Below are 21,734 nucleotides of genomic sequence, written 5' to 3'. Positions count from 1 at the left end.
CAAAGAGAGGGAAGAAGAAACACAAGGGATATATCTGGTTAAAAGTCAAAAATTTTCTACTAAATATTAAAAAATGAATATTGCCAGTGTTAAGCCCAAAGTCTGCTTTAAAATTGATTCATTTTCCAGCACTAACATAGAATGTCTGTAAGAAATGCAGTAACACCTCTGCTTGGGGCTTTTGTTTGCTAGTTTATTTGCATTAACCCATCCACACTATCTCTCTTTAGACTTTCAAATTAAGCATGCAGAACCTATACTGAGATCAACTTCTTCCACAAGTAGCATATATGGTAGAGTGACATCTATTAAAGGTATTGAAACAGCAAAACACTAAATGCTTATCTGCCTGGGAATGCTTTTCCGCTGCTCTTTAATCTTTCCTCTCCTCCTGAAGTGGGCCTTTTTCACAACTGTATATTCAAGGGGTACAAAACAATGGCAAGGGGGTTTACTTTGCAGACACGAGAGAATAATTTTTTACCCTTGCCAAAGGGGAAATTTTACTTTCCTTGGAAATGAAGTTCCTTTATTCCTTTCCTCCTTAATGCAAAGATCTTCTCAAATGAACATCAAAATGCTAACTAGTCCCTACACACACCGTTGCTGGAAACTCATTATTTTAACCTACCAGTGGTGGCTGATGGGCTGAAAAGGGCAAGGGCAATAACATTAAGTTTCAGGTTCACCACCTCTACCTGTCCTTCACCTTCTAACATATATAATATATCAAAGTGTGTTGGGGTCAAAAATACCAGTAAAATTTTCTATCAGGGCTGGTTTGATGGCCCCAGAATAGTACCATGCACCTCACAGAAACTGGCTTCCCTTTCAGCCCCAGAAGACCAAGTATTATTTACACAACAGTTTCTCCTTTAGGGCTTATCAGAAAAGAGGTGCCAATGATTTTAAAATACTCTTCCCATTGGCACAGCAAGGCACATTTATGTAGAGATAATGTATCATAACTGGCAAAATGTAATTTGAAATATAAAAGAGGAAATAATTATTAATAGAATACAAATAAGTTTAAAGAGAGGTGGTTTTGTAACAGGCACAGCATTAGTACAGAATAGTTTGGTAAGGAAGTATTATATTCCACAGATCACACAACATGAATGTTGGCATGAGTTTACTACATACCCCTTACCAACATACTTATATTCATCGCATTTATTTTAAGTGTATAAATTCTGGATTAATTCAAAACACACATGCAGTTGTAGAGTCCCTTGGTATAGTGTTGCAACTGCAAATCCCTACTTTAAAGGGTATTTCAATCAAATCGCATGCTCCCTTCCTACTGGTTTTATTTTGAGCTTAGCTTATTTTAGCTGGTTTTCCATTTTAGATAACTACGCTCAGCTTGCATGGTAAATGCTAAAGTGTCTATATGAGAGTTTTATTTATGCAGCAGAATGACTTGGTCTAAAAGATAATTACTTCAATTTAGGGGTGTGGGCAGGGCCTCTGAATACTTCACAACAGCAGGAACAACTGCTGTCCAGGCTGTTGTTACGTGCCTCCTACCTACCCTCACCAAGATACCCTTCTTATGTCCTCAAACTGGGAATCATGTTGACCCATATACCTGCCTCCCACCATCCTCACCAGCTGATCTCCTGTGGTTGCTCGTAGGGAGGCACAGGGGCTGCCCCAGGGATCAGGTAAATACCACCATGTAAATAATCAGCTGCTTCTTTCACTGTACCACTCAGAAGTGGCTGGTATACAACCAGTGTTATACACCACAGGTGGGGAGCCTCTGTTCTAATCTTGTCTTTAAGCTTAAAAGTGGTCTAATTATTACAAGACTTGTCATACAAAAAACTAACTTTGACAATGAAAAATATTTTTACCTGGATTCTTTCTGTTGCTGTAGGCCACAACTGTCTGCATAAGACCTTCTTGAGAACATCTGGAAGAAGGCTGACAGTTATGAGCAGAATTATACCCAGCCACGCAGGACCACTAGACAGCATTTGCATGAACACATAATACATCCTCTGATAATTGAGAAAAGGCCTAGTAGGAAAAAGAGTAAATAGATATTACACTTCAATACACAAAATAAATACTGGCAATGTTAAATGTAAAAATTATGACAGTGATGAAATACTTCAGGTTCAACTTCCCCGTTTATGGGAATTCATCCACCCCAGTTTTCCTACTACTCTCCTCTTGTCTTCCATGCTGCAGGAAATACTAGGCTATCCTCCCCTCCCATGCTGCCTCTCCTTTGTGAAGATAAACTAAGTTACATTCCTATCCTGTTCATGCTTTTCCCTCTACTCCTTATCTTGCCCCAGATATTTACCACCTTTCTTCTCAGTGTCCCACCCATCACTTCCCTCCTCTTTCCCATCACACACTCACTTGTATGTATCCTCAGCTCATTCACCACACCTTTTTTTCATACTCCTCAAGCTCCCCTATGCATCTCTGACAGTTTCATATTACGCTCCCTAACCTATTCACCACATTTTAATCTGCCCCTACTTTCACTGCCTTCACTTCCATGTTTCCCTGTATCTCCATGGCAATTGTCAGGTCATTAAAATGCCATCACTGTTCAGCAATGGGAACCAGAGGCCACGTTTACTGACAGCAAAGATCAACAGAGAGTGTGCAGCAAGACCGCAGTGTAAAGCCCTCCTATCAGTAGGGCAGTTTCCTGCTAGATTCTAAAATTTGATAGAAGTCTTCCCATTCTAAAAAGGTAGTTAAGTTAAATACACTGCTGCATGTAAATAGTCACATCTCTAATACACAGCAAGGCTGGCTGGAAAACATCAGCAGGGAAAATGTCACTTCTGCAACCTAATCATATTGATGCAGAAGAAACTGAGATCTAATCTTACTGAAAAAAAGAAGAGACTACTGAATATCCAAGGAGTTGACAGGTGGTTACTCATTTGCAAAGGACACACTGAAATACAAAACCTTACTTCAAATGACTATGCAACCGTTAGGCTCTGCTTTCTCTCAAAATGTTTACTTATGTATACAAGGTAGAACAGTTCCAGCAGAAGAGGTTAGAGAAGATAACCTTGTAACTGGGCACTCTACAGGTGAGAAACACAAATTCAAGTTCCTGATGGCAACCAGGCATAGTAAGAACTGAAACCTGTTTCAACTTTATCTCCTTCCCAAAAATTTCAGTTTCAAGTACACAGAATTTTTTAATAGGAAAAAAAAACCAAAACCCAAACCACTACTTTCAATCAGCTAGGTACAAGAGTTATACTAATTCTTAAAAACCTTCTTACCAACAGTAGAACAAGTAGGTGCTCAGACATCTACAGTAAATCTACTTTGCTAAGTAAGGGGGCAAATAATGAGCTCAAACACGGGACTCCTGGTCATCCACACTTCCACTCCCTGGCCCTAATTCAGACTGCTACAGCTAGTTCCCTCCAAGACAAGCCAAGTAGATGTGTGGCTAGCCCTAGACTGCATAGATGTGACCTACTCTGTGACATTTTGCCTCAGATAGACAGCCTCAGCTACTTGAACCAAACCTTGGACTACTTTTGACTGATTCTACTGAGATAGCTCCAGTGGCAGTCTGAAGTCTGTTATTCTTCTCTTCATAGTGTTCTCTAAGGATATTTTAGCAGCCATTCAGTGAAAGAAGAGCTGAGCATTCTGTACCATTACTGATTTGTTTAAAGTGTGACTGCTATTGGGAGTTCTGCAATACATAAAAGCTAAATTTAATTCTGTATGGGACAAAAAAGTGAAATATGTAACAACTTTGCAACAACTGTTTCTGAAATAACATTTGCGATGCAATTTAGAGTTCATACCAAATAATTCCTCCCCAGAGCAGAGAAAAGATAATGTAGAATACCAGTGATCCCCAGATCATGAAGTGATTTATCCACGTCCAATAATGCGTATCTAGTGCAAGCTGAAAAAAAAACCCAAACGAGATTATACGGTGTTATTGCTATCTAGCAGCAACAGAGTATCAGCAGGAGATGAAAAAAAGGGAAGGATTCCACACAGAATTAGCTAAAAAACATTTTTCAATTTTGAGCAGAGTTAAGAAGGCAGATAGCAAAATCTATATTGAAACCAATTTAAACTAACACGACAAAGTACAATCATAGAGAGAAACCAATAAAAGTAAGCAGCAACTAGAAAACAAGCTCTAAGAAAGTTTCAGTGGATAAAATACAGCACACCTTACCTTCAATGTAACCGTGAATACAAGCACAGTAAACACCAGTGTTCCAAAGGTCCAGTTTCCAAACACCTAGAAAAAATGGTCCAAAGCAGTTATAGATAATATCGTCCACTACTTCGTGCATTGTCCAGAATAAACCTCTTAAAGCTATGTACTGCTTTGTATTGGGAATTGACGCTTAAGTAACAACACTGAATTCTTACATGATCTATCCAGTGCAAATTGTTTTGGTTTCTTGCCCTTGTGCCACCTCAGATTTCATACAGACAGGAAAAAACCCACAGTCAATGCACTCAAAAGTTCACAGGTATGTTTCTTAATAAAAATGAAGTATAGCGCAGTTAACAAATCACTGAGATTTACAAATGAACTGCAATAATTTCATCAGTCTTCTTGGATGTCATCTTTTCTCTGATCTCCCTTCTCTGCTGTCCTTGGTGTCCCACAATTTCTTGGAGGTTCAACAGCATGTTATACAGATGAGTAACAATACAAGAAATTATGTGATAACCAAAGCCACGTTAGCACATAAATGTTCTACATACGTTTTAAGATAAAACATTTTTGAACTGTGGTTGATGTTCTCCTCATCTGCATAATGAAATAAAAACACTTCAGCTTTTCAAGTGGACAAAAATGATCATTAATACTGACTGCCAGTTCTTCCCTCCATCACAGACGATTGCTTTGACTGCAGCAGCTATGAGATGACCAAGTTTAGGACCCAGAGAAATGTTGGAGAAGTAAGCAAGTTAGGACACACTATTTTAGGAGAAGAGACTTGGTTTTATTCAGGGCATTGCACCCATGAAACAGAAGGGTGTTCAAGAGAGCTGAATGATTTTGGAAGAGAAAACTGCTGAGATCTCATGAACTCTCTTCTGCAGGAAATTTCATGCAGACGACTCAGTTGGCCAAGCAGGACATTTCTCAATGAACAAAAAGGCAAAATGGGAGCATACAGGAGATGACAATACAGGCAGGTAGTAAACAGGTATCATAAAAGCATTACTCGGCTGCAGAGGAACAAAATCACACAGACAAAGCCCAGCTCGAACTAAGATTAGTGAGGGGTGTTGAGGGTGACAAAAGAGATATTTACAGGCATCCTTGTTTCAAAGGGAAAAATATAAGTCCACTGATGGAGTTGTAGGACAATCTAGTGGAAGGTATTAAAGAAAACACTGAAGTATTCGATATTCTGGATATTAGTCTTCACAAGCAAAACCTGCTCCCTGTATTTAACAGCAAAGCTTGGGAAGGAAAGGAGCAGCCAACAGTATGGGAGCAACAGGTTAAGGAGTTAAGGAGGGAAAGCACTGGATGCAGTCTACTTTGAATTTAGCCAGGCATGTGACACTTGACTCCGACAGCATTCTCACTTGGAAGATAAGGAAGCAGAGGCTGGGTAAACAGACTACTACTTGAGCTGAAAACTGGCTGAACCACTGGACTCAAACATTTAGTGATCAATGTCCTTGATGCTTGGTTGACTGCTGGTGATCAGTGAACTGATTACATCAGGGACTGATATTGCTGAGTATCTCTGTCAGTGGCCTGGATGGTGACACAGAGAGTATCGTAAGCAAATTATCCAGGTGATAGAAAAATAGAAAACAGCTGACATAATGAACGGCAAAGCTTCAATCGAGAGGGACCTCCACTGATTTGAGGAGTGGGCTAACAGATATTTTATGAAATCGAATAAGGAAAAGTGCAAAGTTTTACACCTATGGGGGAGTAACGCCACATATTGGAACTGACTGGCTGAGCAATGGTCCTGCTGAAAAGGAAGTTGCAGTGGGGTTACAGGGGAATCCGGGTTGAATACAAGCCTATAGTGTGCTCTCCCTACACATAAGGGAAACCGCAAACTGAGCTGTAATTGGGAAGAACGTGGCCACTGAAGAAAGGTTATTACTCCCATCTACTCAGCTATAGTGAGGTTGAACCTGGAACGCCGTGCCCACTTTTGGGCCCCGGAGTTCAGAAGGCATGTGAAAAAATTGGAAAGGATCAAGTGGCAGGTAGCCAAGGTGGTTAGCAGTCTATAGCTCTCCTGACAGGAGAGACTGAAGGACTTATTTAGTCTGGTGGAGGGGAGGTTAAGGAACAACCTTGTAGCTGTCCACAAATATTTGAAGAACAATTACAAAGATGAACTGGAACAGACCTCTCTTCAACAACAAGAAAAATTCTGCTTAGGTACTAGAAGAAATTTTTTTCCCATGAAGGCAGAAAACCATTGGAAAAGGTTGCCCAGGAAGGTTACGGAATCTCCATCCTCAGGGATATTCAGAACTTGGAAAAGACTAGACGAAGCTTTGAGCAACCGCACAAAGCAGGGAGTTGAACTGGACCACCTCCAGGGTCCCTTCCCACCTACAGTATTCTATATGAGCTTGCCCAATATTAGATGACAGGGGATCCACATGGACCAGGGATCACACAAATGTACTGCCATGAGAAAAAATCTGAATGGAGACTATAGCCAGCCACAAGACAGAAGTCTATAGGAAACTAGGCTGAGATAATCAGATCAACTGGGAACAGAAAATAATTTAAAAGATAAACAAATGACTGGCCAAAAGGTTCGTTATCCTAAGTAACCATTTCATTATTTTTAAATTACTCAATGTGTGACCAAGTGTACAGTACACAAGATGAAGTGCAGAAATCCTTTGGCATTTTGACCTTTTACTTTGATACGTAATATAACAATTTTATAGGGTCATGCCACTGCAACGATATTCTATGTGCCCTAAAAAAAATCAGTGCTGTTAAAACTGGACAGGAATCTGGTTCAGGAGCTTCAAATTATGCCATTTATTGACTTTCTTCTTACAGTTAAATTTTACAATGCTCTCATGTCGTATCTGGCATCTCTCAGAAAGCCTACTGTCAAAGTTTCTGCATACTGAACAGCTGTGTCCATATATCCAATAAAGGCTGCTAGATTAAATAAAGTTGCAACAACCTTTCCTTGTATCTGTGCGTCAGGCTACACAGAAAGCATTGGGCTGCAACCAAACCCTTCACCTGCCCATCTTTTTGGCTCAGGAAACGAGGTCATAGCACAGGGACACCAGACACCATAAGGCTGCTAATGTGGGTCAGAGAAAGGTAAGCGGAGCAATATGGGATGGTGTGAGTTAGAAAAACTCACTATATATTTTCAGCATTGACTATCTCATGTCTTCAGGCTGTGAATCATTCTTTTGTAAATCTGTTTGTTAACATCTAGTTTATTAAAAAGTATTTTCCTATGCTCTGTTCCCAGCCTACCCAAGTCTTCCCCTCCTCCTTCTGCGACTGTATTTGTTGTATCTTCATTGTTCCAAGTCATCGTTCTACTAATCTCTTCCTTCCTGCTGTTTTGTATTTCCCATTCTGTTATTCCTTTTAACTTAGTTTTTCCTACCTATCTCTAAACCCAGCTTAACATCAATCTGCTCCGTATTGAATGTTAAAACAAAAAAAAAAAAATCATGTAGGAAACACATTTTATTACATAGGTGAACTGAGATGACATTTAAAATCTGCAATTACTTCTATGGTGCCTTCTTTTCTTCTTACCTTCCTTATGTAGTTGGTCTCTGACTATGTGTTTTTACAACATCAACCACGTCATATGCAAAGTGGAACACCATACACAAAGCAATTTCACTAATTAATAACAATTAATTAAGAGATAAATCTTTATCATCTTAGTTTTGTTTACCATGAAATGACTGAGACAGGCATTTACGAAGTAAATCTCAGTGATTAAAGGTACGCTTTTCCATTATTCTAGTAACATCACTCTACAGCGTGCAAACAGTTTCAAACAGATTTCTAAATACTGAGAAACATCCTGGGGGATTATGTTTGGAAGCAAGCTTAATGGTATGCAAATTTTAGTCTGATACAGCCATCAGTCTAAGTGAAAGACATTGATTTTCTTCACTTTTTACTAGTTTTGTAACAATGGTGATTAGTTCATTTCTGGAGGGGAAGAAGAATTAAGAATTTTTGCTTCAACACCCATTTTAACAATTTGGAACCTAAACAGCATCATCTTATATAATTTATAATATTAGGGTTACATTCAGCCTTTTTATCCCCTCTCCTGCTTTCTAACTTTTCCCTGTTCCATATTGTTGCAGTAAACCTTTCAAATCTTCAAATCCTTCCTTGACTTTTTCCAGACATAAGCATAATTTAAATAATTGAAAATAACCATGAACACCAACTAGCATTCATGTATGTTTGAGCTCACATATGTATCTCTGACTATTCCTGAACACTAACATTTTCAAGCCTTTAAATCTCAAATCGTAACTCAAAATCTCTAGGTTTTATACTTACACACAAGCATGCATGCTGAATCATGATGAATTTTCTAACCCACTCTGACACTCAAGAATCATAATGTCTCATCAAGCAATACATTTTATCATCAAATATTAACATGGGTATCTAGATGTAGACATACACTTTCAAAATTCGGAAATTAGGCACTAGTCTGGCTTTAGAGCTTTATCAAGAAGAATTTAATAAGTACAACAGAAGTAGCTAAAATTTTAAAAAGGAATACAGTCAGAATATTTGCAATACAAACCATTCACAAACTGTGTACATTTATGAGAAGTCTAATTTTTCAGGACTATAAATATAAGCCGATGCAGAGTTTTGAACATCTAACAGAGAACATAATGGTAGCAGAAAAAGAAGTGCTGCAGTGTACAGTTGTGTCTAATGGAAATTCCTTCTGTCCTGAGAAAAGCTTTGTAACAAATGTTCTCTCACACACTAGAAGTTCATTTCCCTGAGAGATGTCATAAAGGTGGTATTTAATGATACTTGAATATTGCACTTCTAGCAAACGTGTAAGTTACATATAGGCAACCAATCTGTGGCCAGTTTATTTTCCTCTCACTTTGAGGGTCTCTTCTAAAGCCATTCAAGCACTTTATAGCATAAGCTGTAATAAATTTTCTATAGCGGAGAGAGTCAGCAACAATGTAGGTCACAGAAAAGCACAGAACAAAACAACAAAACTCAAGGAAGCAAAAAGCCTGCTTAGTTTTTTAAAGTTCATGGCTCTTTACCACACTGCATATACCTTAATATACCTTATAGTCTCTATATGTTCTTTATATTTTAAGTAGCAATAAAGTAGCAATAAAGAACATTTCTATCTATAGGTTTAAGTGGTATTTTGAAATAATTACAGGAAATACTTAACTGCTCTTTAACAGTTTAATTAAAGAACAGTGAAAGATGAAATGGATATCATGACAAATCCACAATAGTCTTACCATGTGAGTGCTGGTTGTCATTAGCTGAGGATAGGAAGAGAAGCAAGTAGCAAAAAGAAAAAAGCACACAAATAAAATAGACCAAAATATCAATGGGTAAAATAAATAAAATGCAAAAGTTCTTAAAATTTGCATTCATGTGACTGCAAAGCAAGTTTAGATTATTTCAAGCTGCCATATGTAAAAAAGATTAAAATATTTAAAATCTTGTTAAGTTTCAGCTCTTTTATGCTCATAACTACTCTACCAAGAGTAACTTGATATGTTAATCAGATATTCATCAGATGCATGTTAAACACAAAACAGAAAAGTTACTACTTACGTAAATTCTGAGGGAATACTTGGAATTTACCATATATATTTCTCCTATGTTGTACCTGGTCCTTTGCCTCTGTTTACTGATACACAGAATTCCTATTGCATAGTTCAGACTGCTAAACAGATAAGCCAACTACCTCACCATAACTCATAGAACAGTTACCATCTGTGCTAGAAATCCTGAAGAAAACAATTAAAACTATGTTCATAGCACACTCGACATTAAAAAAAAAAATTACCTTTGATCAAATCCAACACTAACCTGTCCATTGCTGGTCACAACTGTGTTGTCAAACAAGAAATAGGCACCAAAGAAAAATACCACAGCATCAAACACTCCTAGGAATGTCCAATAAATAAATGCACGCCAGCGGAGCAAAGCATTCTTGGCAACATCCCTGTGTAAAACAAGAAATATGCATTCATTATCAGCATGTGCAAACAGCTTAGAAAAATTATGTCACTCATATTGTTTTTTGAGGGAAAAACAATTAAGATATTGCATGCAAAATCACCACATTTCCACATGACAACTGTCTACCACTTCACATACAAATCCTTCCTGAACATGTCCTCTTTATTTTTTTAATTTAATTTTTACTAAACCTTTTTAACTGCTGCCTGTAGTTCTGCTTATTTCAACTGTATGGTAAATTCCTCTGTGCTTCACTCATTTACCTTTCAATCTTTTTACAGAAGGTATCTGTTTTCCAGTATTTGCTGTGCATGTGATGATCTACTGCAGGTTTCAAATGGAAACACTAGAGGTCTCTGGATACTTTGCTTTATTTCCCATGGGGTGCTTTTATACAGAATATTGTTACAAACCAAAATATTAATTTTATGTGGAACATGCAAAACAAGGATTTTGCAGCTGAGTTGAAGCTTCAGGTCAAACTGGATTTCTTGAGTATTTTCCCACGAAAAATACTGGGACTGGTCAACAGTAGAACTGTTCACTAGCATGCATTTTCTTATTACAGAAAAATCTAAATATTACAACTTCAGTTCTTGCCCATCGAATGAGTATCTATCAACTTGGTATATATCATAAAGCACATCAGAGTAAATGAGAACACAGTTAAATGAGACCACATCTGCAGTACTGTGTCCAGTTTTGGGCCCCCCAGTTTAAGAAGGACGTGGAACTCCTTGAGCAAGTCCAGCAGAGAGCTACCAAGATGATCAGGGGACTGGAGCATCTCCCATATGAGGAAAGGCTGAGACACTTGGGTGTGTTCAGCCTGGAGAAGAGAAGGCTGAGGGGGATTTCATCAATTCCTATAAATATCTAAAGGGAGGGAGTCAGAATGATGGGTCTAGACTCTTTTCAGTGGTGCTCAATGACAGGCCAAGGGGCAATGGGCACAAGCTGGAACACAGGAAGTTCCACCCAAATACGAGAAGAAACCTCTTTCCTGTGAGGGTGCCAGTGCAGTGGTCCAGGCTGCCCAGAGAGGCTGTGGAGTCTCCTTCCCTGGAGACATTAAAATGCCCCCTGCTCTGCGTGTCCCTGCTGAAGCAGTGGGGTTAGACAAGATGATCTCCAGAGGTCCCTTCCAACCCCTGCCACTCTCTGATTCTGTGAAATGAGAACCCTGAATTACAGAAACATTTACTACCAACCAATACTTTCACCACATGCACTTTAAAAACTGCTTGATGACCATATGAAATAATTTCTCCGTGCAGATTACCAATATACAGTGCAAAACCACATGTGGCTAACAATAGCCTCACCTGGCCCAGAACAACTGCACTATTGCCCAAAACAGCTTAGCAATAGACTCCATTAGATATCAAAACCCAAATGTTTTTGACCATATAATCTCTGATAGCTTTCAAAAAACCAAAAAAAGTCTTCTGAATGACCATTTCTAAACTGAAAACATTTATAATATAGAAGAGGAAACAAAAATGGGGGGACTGGGTTTCAACAGTAATATCTTGTATTCCTCTTCAGTTTCGTAGGTAGAAATATATCGCTGCATTAATCAACCTTTGGGCATCCAATATTGCATCTCAAAAAGTTTTCCCTTTGATTATCTACTGTTACCACTCTAAACTGTACTGGTTTTGCAGCTACAAGAATCAAAACGGGGCACTGTGTCTAATTTAGATGGCCACATGCAGTTAATGGTCAAGAACTGTATTTCAAGTGGCTAAACCAGTCACAATTTCAATGCACGGAAGTGAGTCAACAACATGCAGAGGACAATGTTGGACACCGCACATCCTATGATACAACACTACCACTCAGTCCTTTATTCTTTCAGAATAAAACATATACATAGAAGAAGCAGTGTACTTCCTCTTTTTAAAATACTTCAGTTCCCTGTGGCAAGAGGAAATAGAGAGTACTAAAATAAATAAAATTTTGATTTGTAGAACAAGTAATTTCTATTTTGCTCTCACTCACTAGTGTAGCAAACGGTGTGGACTGCAGTATGTAAATATGCATGTAAAAATACAAGTTCGTCTATTGTAGTTTATAGACTGTGCACGTGGTCTTCAACCCTTCTGTTGCAAGTGTATCTGATGTTCTACTGCAACCTTGTACAGAATTCCTGAGGACTTTGGTTATAACAGAGCTAGATTCCACAGTTGAACTGTCAAACTTTGGGGGGTAATGTATTAATTTTACCTGTACAGGGAAGGCTCTCTCTTGAGTGTGTCTGCACTGACATGTTGTTCCATTAGACCATACAACAGGATAGGAAGGGAAGTGAAGCTGATATTGTACAGTGTTAGATACGCAGTATCGTATAAAGTCTGTAGATGGAAAAGAATTAAATCAGATAGTTTTAATGTTAAAACAGGATCCACTACATGACACGATTTAGAATGAGTCAACTTCCTCAGAAAAAACAGAACTATAGCCCTTCAGAATAGAGGCAAATATCCGTGAACAGCTTCTAACTGATCCAAGACACAACTCTGTACTTGTACCCCATTCATCTAGAGGAAAAAGGTCAACTAAAAGATTGATTTAATAGTCTGGTCCACATATCAGCCCCTCCTATCATTTCAACTGTAAGACAAACTCCAAACTACCCAAACTGAACAACAGTAGATTCCTGTTGAGGCAGAAATTCGTCTCTGGCACATCCACTCCCATCTCCTATTTCCTCCATGTCTATATGACATGGAGACACACAGGGAGGAAGGGGGGAGTACTCCAGAGGTTTTTCAGCTGTGAGTGACTGCAATGTGCTGTACAAAGAAACACTCCAACATATCTTTGATTCTTTTTCCCTCTGAACTACTGTTCTGTGTGTGTATCAACATTTTAACTAGCATTCAAACTTAGCACATCACAATATAGAGTTGTTTATTTCCCAAAACCTATTTGGTGATCATTTATGCTGTAAAAATTGCTGTCGAAACCCCTTCAGAATTATATTTAGCACTTAAAACAACAGGAAATCTTACAACTAAATTTTCATCAACACATGCTTTCATATCTAAATCCTAATAATACTTGATAAAAACCTAAAAAGTTTTCAATGGTCGTTTGAAGTTAAAACCAAAACAGACCAAAAAAAATAGTTCTGTCATTTTCACTCCTCCTGGAGCTTTTTTTTGAGACATTCCACAGATTCAAAGCAACAGTACTATTTTCTGCCAAGTAAATCCTCCTCCTGCCCAATTTAATCCTGAAAACTTAATCCTCTTTTTGTCCAAGTCCAGTCATTCGTTCCTTTTTTTGCTCTCTCATTCAGAAGAAAGAAGAGGTAGATTTTCCTGCACAAATTAGACAACAGCAAAGAGGAAAACCAACCAATCAAAAATTTATAAAGGAGAATATTGGATCCTCTCCTGAATGATGCCACTTTTCTGGTGAGCAGCAGTTCACTTTTCCTCTATCTTTCTGTGTTTATTTTTCCTTTTTAACTGTCCGAAGTTTGCAATTCATACCTGCAAACCCCAGAGAAGACTAGTGTATTCTTCCATTTTCATTCTGAATTCTAAACATGAACAACTAGTTAAATTACTTATCTTTCAGGATTGCCTCTGTCCACATTCAATAAGCTTAAACCTAACAGACATTTCACTTTGCATTACCATTTCCGAAATTTGGTTTCCTGTATTCTTTGACTCTGAAAATAAGCATTGCTTTTACGATACTTCATAAAATTGATTCCTGTAACTTAACTGCAATTACCACTGAAAACCATATGAACTGAAAGGGACGCTGCTCTTTTTGCAATGTGTAAACTAACGTAGAAATTTTTTCAGCTCAACAGGTGCAGTGTTAAAGGATCCATTTAAAAAAAAAAAAAAAAACACAAAAAAAAGCCAAAGAGAAAACATGGCAGTGAGGGGAAAAAGAACTAACCTGCTGTGAAAACCCACAGAAGAACTGATATAAAAACTGAGGAAAAATGAAGCAGACATTCTGAAAGACAAAGAGACAGAGTTGTCAAGGGAAATGTAAGCACTAATTTATATGCTGTACAATGCTATAGCTATGTATATCATAGTTCCATAACACTAGTAATAGTAGACACTGCAGGAACAGTAGAAAGAGCTGTATACATTAAACATCAACATCCTCATGTTACAGTAGTACTGGTAAGAAAAGTACTTAAAATATTTTGAAAGCAAACTTATAATGCTACAGTTTCAAAATTCAAGGGCAAAGAATTTTGCAATCCAGGAGCACAGCTCAGTTAAGGTGAGGCAAATAAGGTACAATCCACAGTAGGACACAAACTGTGATAAGCAAGCATGGATACTCTCGTTAGCATGGTTCCCAGCAAAGTAATTTTAAGATGTTTCTAGCTCTGACCCCAAACTTTATCCTCTCCTAACTACAGGACAGTCAAACACTAAGACCTTGAACTATCTTCTGACAGTTCCTTTCTATAATCTTCCATTGCTTACTGAAAGAACTTTGATTGGATTACAACTGTTTAGACATAACAAAACTGTCTAAACAGGGGGATGCATATTATAAACTTCCCCCACCTACACTATCCTAATGAATTTAGAAACTAATGTAAATTAGGTTATGCTAAGTTCTGAAATACTACTTCCAACTTGATCTAAAAGGCCGTTGTAGAGAGAACCCAGAAGGTACTCAAAATAAGTAGAACAGTCTGTGCCAGAATTTGTAAGGGGGGGGAGGAGAGTAGAAGAAAAAAGACAAGGCAAATTCTGCTTTTAAACATATCATAGATTACACAGTATATCTACATAAAAGCTATTTCACTTCATGGTCTGGATAAAAACTATAATCCTATTTCAGCTTTGCATCTGGCATTCAACAAAATCTCTTTACGGAATTACTGCATTTTTGTACCATTGACTGCACAGACTGTATATAGTCAGATACTACCATGTAAGTTTTTGAGATTTATGTAATTAGAATAAGCATTCTCCTACCTTATAAAAGAAGTATTGCACAAGTTCAGATATCCTAACGTAATAAAAATGCCCATGAACAAGCAACATTTTTTTCAAATGTTTAAATTTAGGTATTGCATAGTCACTGTTTCTCGCTGCTTGACGACCTTCTTTGCCAATGATTCCTTTAAAAAAAAAAAAGTTAAGAAGCTGTTTAATAACTGAAAAACTATTTCAAAGGTACAATTATTTGAAACATTATATAATAATGCTATGACAATGATCTAGTAAGAGAGCACCACTGTATCTCAAAATTCCTGGGGTAAATTCACTAGAAGTTGTCTATAAAACTTATAACCTGATTCTTTGAGACTGCCTGTTTTTTAGAAGTAAATGTGTTTTGTCATTTCACTTGAACTAATATTCTAAAAAGCACACTTACCTATACCAACATGTGCTTCTAGAATCATACTGACATCATTTGCTCCATCACCAATTGCTAATGTGATAGGATGCTCCTTTGATAACTTAATCAATTTTACAATCTGGAAAAAAATAGTGTTAAAAACTCTTCTCTGTAATGGTTTGCTTCTTTTGCATGAGCATATGATTAATTAAAAATAACCAACACTTATATAAGAAATTCTGTGAAGGGACACAAAACCAATATTACCCAACGCAACTACCATGCATAAAGATCACAGTAGTTTCTTCATATTAAAAGTATTTGTTCCAAATATAACACAACATTTTTCAAATACTTCCATATTTTGAGAGAGATGCACAGGAAGAAGGAAGAGCAGGTGAAAGGAAAATGATGTTGAGGTTGCTTAATACTGTCTAAGTGCATTAATAAATTGAAAGGGTTCCAGAGACGGAATGTACAATTTCAAAAGAAATCCTTAAACTAAAGACTGAAAGATTCTTTAACTGTGCTGAAAGTTTTTCTTACTAAGTAAAGATAATAGGACTCTGCATATATCTAAGAACTCTTGACATAGTAACTATAAAAAATTTTACTTCAAATCTCTCCATTATAAGTGATCACCTCTGTAAATTTGGTATTGAGTCAGCTGCAAATAAAAACTACAAACTTCCAGACAGTTAAAAGTGCTGGCTAAATACATTTGTCAAGATTAATAAGGGCTGTGTGTGAGCATTGAGAAACAGACATGATAGTTTGAAAGAAAAAAAAAAAGCATATATTCCAATGTTTGTTTCCTTTAAAAGTTCTTCAGCAATATTGAGATGTTTCAGCAATGGAAGGATATGTTTTTACTTGATACAAACTAGCATACAACAGTCAAGAAGCATTTAAAAGTGATAATGCACCCATTTTTCTGTGTGGATTCTTCTTTCTTGGCTTCCCACTTGTGTTAAAAATAGAGAAGAAATACCACTCTACAGTAATAAATAATGCAGGTTCTTGTGGAATCAACAGATAGTACGCTATTCAAAGCTTGTTACATTAAAAAGGAAGCAATTAGTTCAGATCATTAAATATGTTCATTTATCAGCATGTACCAACCATAAAATTTGCACAATATATACATAAATCAAATTCAGGTGCACAGCTGGGCGCCGTTCTAGTGTATCATTATCTAAATTGCTTGCCAGTAGAAGTTTTCCCCTTTTTTTTTTTTCTTTTTTCATTTTAGAAGATACAAAAGTGAATGGTAACATTTTCAGTTATCATACAGAATATTAAGTCATACAGAATATTAACTTTCAATATTTACATCTGTGCATAGCTAACAAACAATTACAAAACGAAATACAAACCTGTGCTTTTTGCAGAGGTGCCATTCGACAGCATAACACTGCACTGCAGTTCCTGCAAATTTCAAGAAAGAGCTCTCTGTAGTTACCAGAGCTCCCATCTTGTCTTGGCTTCATTATTAATGATAATGCTGCTCCATCAATAATTAAACCATAATCTTGCATATCAGTTGAAAGTCTGTGCAGGGATAAAATATAAACTAAGAGTCACTGCAAAATTATCAGAGATATTTTAAATTTGGCAACAGTTCTTCTGTGAAAATTAATTAATGAAAAAATAACGACTATGGAATATTGCAAAATTAACATACTTCTAAAGGAAATTCCTTGTATAGGGCTGCTATTTATGACATTTTAAAATTCTGGATTATGTTGAAAATATTCAGTGCTTCACCAGTTCAAAGACAGAAATCTGACACCTGAGTGACTTCACCAGTGAGTACAAGTGTATAATTAATGACCTTTTGGTTTGGTTTGAAAGGGCTCCAAGAACTGCAGTGAGGTAAACTGAGCTGCAGGAAGAAAGTTAACTTTGTGGCACATTCCAAATCATCCAGAAAAAAGTTAAAGGGAAAGGCTTTTTGGTACTCTGAAATTTACTTTGATTAAGAAAATAACATTGTTTTTCAAGGGTCTACATTTAAGGAAGTAAACCATGCTTTGAAGGAAATGCCTAAAAAAAAAAAAAAAAAAGACATGTTGGCCTGGTGAGATAAAGCCACTGCCTACGTTTACAGTACCTATACTTTGGGTTTAGTGTGGTGGCTAAGTCCAGTGGACCTGTGGGACTTAAGCTAAATGTGGTACAGATGACAGAGAAATATGATTTAACTGAAAATACAAATGTTCTTGATTCAACTAATGAGGTTTAAAGTATAAGGAGTGCTAAGAAAAATACTCTGGCCCAGAGTCTCAAGCTGTAAGGTGAAGAGTTTTAGAAACTCTGCTAAAATAATATCACAAATGCCTGTTGGTTTGCTGTTCCTTTCCTAGGAACTTAGTACAAATGGATATAAAATGTACTTGCTAACTGGCTCCATATTAAAAAGAAAAACAAAGCAAATATGCACCATTATGTCTGGAAGACCAGTAACTGCTTTTCTTAACAACTTAAGATGAGAAAAATGATTTAGAATCCAATTCTTATGTTTTTACAGTGGGGGAAAAAAAAAAAAGGCAAGTAATGTGTACCAGCTATTAAGCTTCATATAAGTAGCCTAATCTACTATCTGTATAAGGCATAATTTACATTACACCTGTTTTTTGCTTTTTAATGCCATTTACTATCTTATTCCATGTTATGCTTCAAGGAAATCACTTCTGTATACATGATACCTATCCTTCTATTGATATTCGAAATACACAGAAGTCAATGATTTCTTTATAATTTAGGGCACTTTAACTACTTTTAAGCACACCAGAAGATTAAGAACTATGCTGTTATCTTTCACCTGTCTGTAAATGTAGCATAATCTTCCCTAAAAATAGCACAGTGGGGCCATGTATTGTTGCTCTCTGTAGCCTCGGCCTTATCAAGAAAGTCACATCACATGCTAACTCTGATTACAGGAATAGATCATATCTACTTCCTTTTTAAAAGTTAGAAAGAGTATTTTGCTTTACAGTAATTTTTGCCAAGAATAAATATTTTTTTGCAGTGGAAAAATATATAATCACAATGTCAGTTGTAATTTTTAACAATTAAAGCAGTACCAGAAATGAGATGGAAAAAGGACTATGACTGAAAATTTAAACTTATGTGGAACCAACTTATACTTGATTGCCATACAGTAATTCACACTTTAACAACAGAAACTGAAACACAGTACATTGCAGCTCTTAAGTTAATTGAACAATCATTTAATTGTTTACGAAACGCACAAAAGCCCATTCCTGGCTTGAAAATTCAACTTTTTCCTTACCCTGAGAAAGTATCCCTGGTTAAGCTGCCACTGTGTCTTAGGACAGTTTTGCTTAGGTCAAAAAGCACATCATGTAAACTCTGTTCCTCAATTTTCTTTGTGGTTAGCTCAAGTATTTGTGTATTTCTCCGGAATAGTTTGCAAGCATAGCAAGTAGCTGCAGCAGTCTCCATTTTGTCTCCCGTCAGAACCCAAACTTTAATTCCAGCTTTCTGGAGTGCTTCGATAGTGTCAGCAGCTTTTTCTTGTAGTCTGTGGAAGTCAATTGACAACATACATTGATAGATTGCTTGGAAATGAGAAATTCAGAGGTTGCTGTGAAAGGGTTCCATAACCAAATAAAACATTTCAATATAAGGATTTCCCCAAGGTGTGAATCTAAGAATGTTTTGGGGAGCGGAACATTATAAACAACTAGGTTTGACACTTTCAAAGTACCCAAAGTTTCACCTTTCATTTATATAGCCTAAAAGACAAGATGCTTCATTTCTCAGGCACTTAAAATATTTTCAGTGCTTTCAGCTAATGACATCAAACAGTGAAGTACTGCTGAGTTACTAGTCACCTCCCAGTTTTAACAGACAGTTTTTGATTATTTTTTGCGACCTAAAGATTCTTCCTTTATTTCCTCAATAGCCATTTTGTAGTTCTTTCCATCAAAACTTTTCCCTACAATTTGTACAAGGCACAACAGACTGCATGCAAATGGCTTGAATATTCTGATTTTTGTACACTTAACTATTGTCACTAGCTTACTAAATTATAAAGCTACCATCTGTAACTTTAGTAAGCTAAGCGTATGGAATTAATTCAAAGAAAGGGTTTTTCAAATAAACCTCTAATCCAGAAAAAAGTTACAAGAGAGTCTTCAATTACTTTGGTAACATCATTAAACATAAGAAACTACGAATGTACTAACCGATCTTCAACAGCTGTAGCACCAAGTAAAATAAAATCCCTTTCTATCTTCTCATACACTTCTGCCAATTTCTTTTCCCGGTCCTGGAGGGCCAACTTTGCATTCTGAAGCAGCTTCTGTGCATTGCTATATTCTTCTGCTGTGAGCTTTTTATACGCAACACACAAAGTTCGCAGTCCCTCCTAAAGAATGTAATGAAAAGAAAGAAAATGCCTCTTAGAAAACTCTTAAATTTCTTGCTGGTGTTTACACTGGAATATTTGAAAAATTAGAATGATTTTACAGTTAAGATGAAGAGTCCCACTATTCACTTTTATAGCGAAGTTAGTATAGCACAGTATAGTCTAGGCTAGAACGTGGGTCACCTTGATTCTGTGCTGCCCTGGAAGCAGTTACAATCTGAGGGACAAACCTCGGGCACCTAACTGGACGTATGAGATTACCAGGGAAAGGAGAGTGAAGGTAAAAGTCTCCTTCCCTATGTGTATAATTAAGCAGGATGAGTTGGAATAAATCACAATAATATAAGCAGTAGCTCTGCAGGGTCTGATTTTGACACTGTGTTGCAGCAGAGACAGGGACAAAACATCATAGACAGCGTTGAAAGTGAAAATCCAACTGTGCCATTCCACTCAAGTGAATACTAGAATTTAGCTGTGGGTGTTTCAGACTGGATCAGACTTTCGGACTGTGTGATGAATAAGAAAGGGAATATATAGACTGAGCAAGGAGGGAAAAACCTGCTACAACACAGAATGGAATTTTTGCCACCTCGAATATTTTGCCTCTCACAAAACCATTTAACTGGCACTTTATCTTCATAAACTTTAATCCAGTAGGTCTTTGTATAGTTACTTATTACCATTCCAAGAAGGAGAAGTGATAAAAAAGCTGTTTGTTTTCAGTTTGAGAACTGGATGGCAGCAAATTTTATCCTATTTATAAGACTGGCAGTCATATTCCATTGCAATGGGTTCTATATGTTTTTGGACACAGCAAAATTCAGTATTTTACAACTCCAAATACTACCTTTTAGGTAAAGCCAAGTTCTGAATTTCTTTTAGAGGTCATGAGGTAGTTCACAGTTCATTTTTAGCAAGCAAAATTTTAAGTATAAGGATGATCACTGCACTGTTTCCCCATAAGAAGCATGTTTGTTGCTACACTTTGGTCTACTGAATTTTCTTTTTTTTGAGAGCTTGTAAAGCAATCAAAGGCAGCAAATCACAATTGCTAATTCTGGGAACTGAAAGCAGGGGTGAAATTTTCAGTAAAGTTTTTCACTTACTTTCTTGCAAAAGTTAATTCAAACCACCACAGTTGTGAAAATGCCACATTAAAAAGCTAATTGATGACCTCTGGTAAAACATACAGTTGTGCATATCTAACGCATTCATATCTCACCACAACCACCATTTGGAAGACGAGACGGAGGACAGATTCAAATAAGGGAGTAACACAGACTGCTACACATACAGCCTGTGTGTACTTTGGCATAGAATAATCTCGGTGCCTGGGAAGACAAATCTGTTACCAGATCAAGCAGGAGGTCAGGTCACTTAAGATTTTTTTTTTTTTTTTGACACTGAAATCACATGAACAGATCAAGAAAATGGAATCTTACCACTGCATTGCGTTCAACTCTGGATCGTATTTGGTCAATTTTGCCTTCTTTAACCCTAGGAAATATGGAAGAATCTGCTCCTTTACAAAACAGAAATATATCACCTAAAAGAGACAGCATATGGAATTCAAAATGGCTACATATATCTTTTTTTTAAAAAAAAATCTAAATTACTTTCTTCAGAAAGATTTCTTTTTTTTTTAAATAATATTTGCATTCACGCTGGTACCCAGTCCCCTTTTTAATGAAGAAAAGTATTAATCACAGTCTGTGTGCCTAACACTTTGATAAACCTGAAATGAATTCAAGTGAAACAAAAACATCTAAGAAG

At 36.9% G+C, this 21,734-nt stretch overlaps 1 protein-coding gene across 3 annotated transcripts in view; it reads right to left on the bottom strand.

Annotated features, from left to right (window-relative positions):
• The window catches only part of ATP11A (ATPase phospholipid transporting 11A), a 134,424-nt gene that overhangs the window by 8,571 nt on the left and 104,119 nt on the right, over window positions 1–21,734 (bottom strand). For all 3 annotated transcript variants that reach the window (XM_075091147.1, XM_075091157.1, XM_075091162.1), the window contains exons 17-28: window positions 21,404–21,507; window positions 19,780–19,961; window positions 18,861–19,112; window positions 16,942–17,116; window positions 15,602–15,704; window positions 15,199–15,344; window positions 14,150–14,209; window positions 12,455–12,582; window positions 10,073–10,208; window positions 4,196–4,261; window positions 3,810–3,913; window positions 1,860–2,025 (exon numbers count right to left, since the gene is read on the bottom strand). In XM_075091147.1, the coding sequence (XP_074947248.1) occupies window positions 1,860–2,025; window positions 3,810–3,913; window positions 4,196–4,261; window positions 10,073–10,208; window positions 12,455–12,582; window positions 14,150–14,209; window positions 15,199–15,344; window positions 15,602–15,704; window positions 16,942–17,116; window positions 18,861–19,112; window positions 19,780–19,961; window positions 21,404–21,507 (1,622 nt within the window). The remainder of the gene's footprint in view (window positions 1–1,859; window positions 2,026–3,809; window positions 3,914–4,195; window positions 4,262–10,072; window positions 10,209–12,454; window positions 12,583–14,149; window positions 14,210–15,198; window positions 15,345–15,601; window positions 15,705–16,941; window positions 17,117–18,860; window positions 19,113–19,779; window positions 19,962–21,403; window positions 21,508–21,734) is intronic.

The sequence above is a fragment of the Phalacrocorax aristotelis genome, chromosome 1, assembly GCF_949628215.1.
Source record: "Phalacrocorax aristotelis chromosome 1, bGulAri2.1, whole genome shotgun sequence".
NCBI lineage: Eukaryota > Metazoa > Chordata > Aves > Suliformes > Phalacrocoracidae > Phalacrocorax > Phalacrocorax aristotelis.
The sequence above is the reverse complement of the archived record's forward strand: the minus strand, read 5'-3'. Positions and strand labels throughout refer to the sequence as shown.